Source organism: Sapajus apella, unplaced genomic scaffold (genome assembly GCF_009761245.1).
Source record: "Sapajus apella isolate SASKATOON/1434 unplaced genomic scaffold, GSC_monkey_1.0 scaffold51, whole genome shotgun sequence".
Classification (NCBI taxonomy): domain Eukaryota; kingdom Metazoa; phylum Chordata; class Mammalia; order Primates; family Cebidae; genus Sapajus; species Sapajus apella.
This window is the reverse complement of record NW_022436991.1, coordinates 16341840-16347573: the sequence shown is the minus strand read 5'-3', so window position 1 is coordinate 16347573 and position 5734 is coordinate 16341840. Positions and strand designations below refer to the sequence as shown.

Genomic DNA, 5734 nt, shown 5'->3' with positions numbered 1-5734 from the left:
CGTCTCAAAAATAAGAAAAAAAAAAAAAAAAAAAAAGGAGAAAAAGGAAGGGAAGGAAAGAAGAAAGGAAGGGAGGGAGTGAAATTATTTCAACTAGACACTGGACAAGAATCACTTGGCTCTGATGATGCCTGCAGGATTCTCTTTCATGGCCTTGATTGGACTTGCCTGGTGCTCTTGGGTCTGGCTGCCATCGGCCTTCTCCTTACAGGGCTTTCTTCTGTTTATAGAGCCCCAGAGAATGCAGGGGACAAGGCCTAGCCAAGGGGGGTTTCTAGGAAAACGGAGAAAGTGGCTGTATGTTGGGCCCAAAGGAGCTCCAGGACCTTCTCGAGGAGGCCAGTATAAAAGGGTGGGTCCCTAGGCTGACCCCCCGACATGTGGTCATCTGTCACCAGGGTGACTCTGGGGGGCCCCTGGTCTGTGAGGAAGGCGGCCGCTGGTTCCAGGCAGGAATCACCAGCTTTGGATTCGGCTGTGGACGGAGAAACCGCCCTGGAGTTTTCACTGCCGTGGCATCCTATGAGGCATGGATACGGGAACAGGTTATGGGTTCAGAGCCTGGACCTGCCTTTCCCATCCAGCCCCAGAAGCCCCAGTCAGATCCCCAGGAGCTCAGTGAGGGGAACTGCACCATTGCCCTGCCTGGTGAGTGGGCGACACCCCTGGATATGAGCAGGACACGGGAGGTTTGAGTTGGGATGGAGGCTGCTGGGAGTGATGGGGTGCAGGATGCCCCCTGACCCAGGCCTCTCACCCCTCAGAGTGCGGGAAGGCCCCACGGCCAGGGGCCTGGCCCTGGGAGGCCCGGGTGATGGTGCCAGGATCCAGACCCTGCTATGGAGCGCTGGTGTCTGAAAGTTGGGTCTTGGCACCTGCCAGCTGCTTTCTAGAGTAAGTGAGAATCCACGTTTCAGGCCTATCCTTGCTCCTCCTCACATCAGCCTGAGACCACACTATCTACATGGCCCCAGCCCCTCCCCTGAGGGGCGTTGGGGGTACAGGGTCCCATTCGGAGGTGTAGGATCCAGCACAAAAAGAGAGGTCCTGGACTGGCAGGGGTGGGTAGAGGCGTGGTAGAAGTCCGATCCCGGAGGCGGGGTGTAAGTAAGCCGTTGAAATGGGGGTGGGGTCGGAATCCCACCAGGGATGCAGGATCCTCTCCTGGAGAGTTTAAGCCAGGGGTGCGAGGTTTTCAGCCACGTGTGCGGGATTCGGCCCACGTCCCCCACCCCCCGTCCCGCAGCCGAAGCAGCTCGGACGGCCCGCCCCGCGACCTCGACACCTGGCGAGTGCTGCTGCCCTCGCGCCCGCGCGCAGAGCGGGTGGCGCGCCTGGTGCCCCACGAGAACGCCACGTGGGACGACGCCTCCGACCTGGCGCTGCTGCAGCTGGGCGCGCCAGTGAATCTGAGCGTGCCCCCGCGGCCCGTGTGCCTACCCTACCCGGAACACTACTTCCTGCCCGGGAGCCGCTGCCGCCTGGCCCGCTGGGGTCGCGGGGGTGAGCTGGGGTCCGGCGCTGGGCAGAACGGCGCCGAGCGGGGCGGGGGCCGTCTGGGCCGCAGCACGGGCTCCCTGCCTTCTCCCTCCCAGAACCCGCGCCTGGCCCAGGTGCGCTGCTGGAGGCGGAGTTGTTAGGCGGGTGGTGGTGCCACTGCCTGTACGGCCGCCAGGGGGCGGCAGTGCCGCTGCCGGGAGACCCGCCGCACGCGCTATGCCCCGCCTACCGGGAGGAGGAGGAAGCGGGCCGCTGCTGGGTAAGCCGCGGGAACCGCGCCTAGGCAGGTCTGAGAGTGCTTTAGGGAGAGGGCGGGGCCTGCGGAACTGGGATTGGGGCGGAGCCGGAGTGGAGGCGGGACCAGACGAGCTGGGGGCAGGGCCTGGCCCTAGAGAACTTTCGGGAGGGGATTGAGGAGGGCTGTGAGGCGGGGATTGCTGTGGTTTCTATCCCTAGATTTAAGGAGAAAGCTGAATTCTTACACAAATTAGTATTTGGAGTCTGATTTGGAGAAGGTAGAACTTGATATTTCCGCAAACGGGAAAATCTGGGGTCTTGGAAAGCCCCAGGAGCGCTGATATTCTCTGCGCACGCGCAGAGACAAGTAACACACGCACTTTGTTGCAGAATGACTCGTGTTGGAGCTTTTTGTGCCAGGAGGAGGGGACCTGGTTTCTGGCTGGCATCAGAGACTTCCCCAGTGGCTGTCTACGTCCCCGAGCCTTCTTCCCTCTGCAGACCCATGGCCCATGGATCAGCCATGTGACTCGGGGAGCCTACCTGGAAGACCAGCTAACCTGGGATTGGGGCCCTGATGGGAAAGAGACTGAGACACAGACTTGTCCCCCTCACACAGAGTATGGTGGTGAGCAGGACACCTTTGGGGCCTAGGGTCCCCTGGGGGCACATAGACCCATGACAGGGGCTCAGAGGTCAGCCACAGGGCCCCAGCTGAGGTGGCCATCTCCTCTCCCTAGCCTGTGGCCTGCGGCCGGAGGATGCTCCAATGGGGGTCCTGTGGCCCTGGCTAGCAGAGGTGCATGTGGCTGGCGCTCGAGTCTGCACTGGGATTCTCCTGGCTCCAGGCTGGGTCCTGGTAGCCACTCACTGTGTCCTCAGGTGGGTCTCACTCATCTCCTAGGCTAGAGGCGGGAGGGGAGAATGGGACAAAGCCAAATGACTTGTTTTTGTTGTTTTTTTTAAAAATTAACAATGGGATCTCGCTGTGTTGCCCAGGTCGGCCTCAAGCAATCCTCCTGCCTTTACCAATGTGCTATGATTACAGGCATGAGCTACTGTGCCTGACCCAAAGAACTCTTAAAATAGTGAGTTATTCTCCTTTACGCATCTTACAGTCAGGTGCAGTGGCTCATGCCTATAATCCCAGCACTTTGAGAGGCCAAGGCAGGTGGATCACAAGGTCAGGAGTTCAAGACCAGCCTGGCCAACATGGTGAAACCCCATCTCTACTAAAAAGACAAAAATTAGTCGGTCGTGGTGGCAAGCGCCTGTAATCGGGAGGCTGAGGCAGGAGAATCCCTTGAACCCAGAAGGCAGAGGCTGCAGTGAGCCAAGATCGTGCCACTGCACTCAAGCCTGGGCGAGAGAGCAAGACTCCATCTGGAGTGGGTGGGGAAGGGGAAAGGATCTTACAGCACTGGGAGATGTTTTGACCCAGAAGGAGATTTGGAAGGAGGTTGACAGGAGTGAGTGGCATGACCCCAGAGAGTCATCCTTCCCCTGGGCTGTGAAGGACTTTGTCAGCAATGGGAGGAGTAGAAGGTGACATTGGGCCTTGTTCCAACAGGCCAGGCTCTACAACGGTGCCTTACATTGAAGTGTATCTGGGCCGGGCAGGGGACAGCCCCCTCCCACAGGTCTACCAGGTATCCCGCTTGGTCATCAGCATCCGGCTGCCCCGGCACCTGGGACTCAGGCCCCCCCTGGCCCTCCTTGAGCTGAGCTACCGGGTGGAGCCCTCCCCATCAACCCTCCCCATCTGTCTCCACCCGGCTGGTGTCCCCCCAGGAGCCAGCTGCTGGGTGTTGGGCTGGAAAGACGCCCGGGACCGAGGTGAGTGCCCTGTGTCATGGGAACGAGGAGTGGCTGGAGACCAGAGCGCTGCAACAACTCTGTCTCCTCTCCCCAGTCCCTGTGGCTGCCGCTGTCTCCATCTTGACACCACGAATCTGCCACTGCCTCTATCAGGGCATCCTGCCCCCTGGAACCCTCTGTGTCCTGTATGCAGAGGGACAGGAGGACAGGTGTGAGGTACAGGGGCCTGGGCGTCCTCGGGGAGCAGGGGAGAAGCAGTGTTGGACTGCTGGACCTGGATTGGAATTCTTTTTTTTTTTTTTTTTGAGACGGAGTCCCGCTCTATCACCCAGGCTGGAGTGCAGTGGCGTGATCTCGGCTCACTACAACCATCACCTCCCGGGTTCAAGCGATTCTCCTGCCTCAGCCTCCCTAGTAACTAGGCATACACCACCATGCCTGGTTGATTTTTGTATTTTTAGTAGAGACAGGGTTTCACCATGTTGGCCAGACTGGTCTCAAACTTCTGACCTCAGGTAATCTGCCCACTTTGGCCTCCCAAATTGCTGGGATTATGGGCACCAGCACCTGGCCAGGATTGGAATTCTTGGGTGTTGAGCCTCAAAAGGGACCCTGGCTGGACCCCGAAGAGAAACTAGGGACCTGGGTGTCTAGGGATGCAGACCAGTGTGCTTCGTGGCCAGACCCTGGGGAAAGGGGCAGGGGACCAAAAGGAAGGACAGCAGACCCATGTGACCTCCCTCCAACTACAGATGAGCTCAGCACCGCCCCTCCTGTGCCAGACGACGGAAGGCTCCTGGGTCCTCGTGGGCATGGCTGTTCAAGGAAGCCGGGAGCTGTTTGCCGCCATTGGCAATGAAAAGGCCTGGATCTCCCAGACGGTGGGAGAGGCCTACTTCCTGCCCCCCAGTGGCTCCCCACACTGGCCCACTGGAGGCAGCAACCTCTGCCCCTCAGAACTGGCCAGGGCCTCGGGCTCCCCGCACGGGGTCCACTTCCTGCTGCTGCTGACTCTCCTGATCCAGAGCTGAGGAGCTGGGGTTCCAGTGCCATTTCCCCCTTCTCCGCCCTCTACTTCCCGCCCAGTGGGGCTGGAATGTGGCCCAGCCGGCTGGCACCTCGAGGGCCCCACCCACCGAGATTGCAGCGGCTCTGGCTAATTGGGCCTCAGTGCCTGGGCTATTTTGAGCCCAGGAATCCTTGGGGGTGGTGGGAGGAGTGGACAATAAAGGTGTAAACACAGGCACCTGTGTGGCCTTGTGGCATCGCTGTGGGCAGGCTGAGGGGCTGGGCATCAGAGGCTAAGCGGGAAGCCCAAGTGGGAGGTCCTCTCCCTCCTCCCGTGTCTGAGTCAGGCCTTGGGCTCTCAGGAAATGTGTCCTGATAACCTGGCAGCTATTCCTTCATTCCTGCCGCAGGGCAGGGAGGTCGGGTGGCCAGCTGGCTGTGTGTCACCTGCCCAGTGGAGTCAGCACCCTCAGCACCTGCTAGACATCTCGCCCCCAGCTCAGATCTGCTGCCCTCGCTGCCCGCCATGGACACAGCTCGATGTGTGATGCTCCGATGTGTCCCCTGCACACACACAATACTGAGACCCTTCAAGGGCCTGCCGCTTTTACGTTCTGCCCAGAACTTGGGTCCCTTGTATGTGAATCCCACTCCCTCACCCACCGCTTACCTGCACCTCCCTGCATTCATTCAACCTGTGTTCCCTGCTAGCTGCTAAGTTGTGGCACAATTAAGCTTTGATATATAAGCCCACAAAGTGCTCCCAATCTAGTAAGGACACATGTGGACACCTCTGGCTGGGGATCGGGAAGCGGTCGTAGAATTGACGTTTGAGCACAGAAAAAGGGCAGGTGTTTTCCAGCCAATGAATCTACAATTAAAAATTAAATAGAAACCCAACAAGGTGTGGTGGCTCACACCTAAAATCCCAGCACTTTGAGAGGCTGAGGTGGGAGGATCACTTGAGGCCAGAAGTTCGAGACCAGCCTGGGCAACAAACCAAGACCCCCATCTCCACTTTTTTTTTTTTTTTTTTTTTTGGGAAAACCCTCCTCTTTTGAATTCAGAAGGGAGTGCAGCAGCACGATCTTGGCTCACTGCAACCTCTGCTTCAGGGTTCAAGCGATCCTCCTGCCTCAGCCTCAAGTCGCTAGGATTGCAGACTCAAGCC

General features: G+C 58.9%; 1 protein-coding gene across 3 annotated transcripts; it reads left to right on the top strand.

Annotated features, from left to right (window-relative positions):
* The first annotated feature begins 97 nt into the window (after nt 1-97).
* Nucleotides 98-4801, top strand: LOC116526704 (polyserase-2-like). 3 transcript variants are annotated; one of them, XM_032243291.1, is made up of 9 exons: nt 99-648; nt 765-894; nt 1247-1503; nt 1596-1759; nt 2128-2365; nt 2478-2619; nt 3308-3573; nt 3650-3771; nt 4308-4801. In XM_032243291.1, the coding sequence occupies exons 1-9, from the start codon at nt 300-302 to the stop codon at nt 4584-4586; spliced, it is 1947 nt and encodes a 648-aa protein (XP_032099182.1). In that variant the 5' UTR covers nt 99-299; the 3' UTR covers nt 4587-4801. The 3 variants fall into 3 exon arrangements, with proteins under 3 accessions (XP_032099184.1, XP_032099182.1, XP_032099183.1); XM_032243293.1 differs by lacking the exon at nt 3650-3771 and having other exon boundaries at nt 98-648; nt 3308-3386; XM_032243292.1 differs by lacking the exon at nt 3650-3771.
* The last annotated feature ends 933 nt before the right edge of the window (nt 4802-5734 follow it).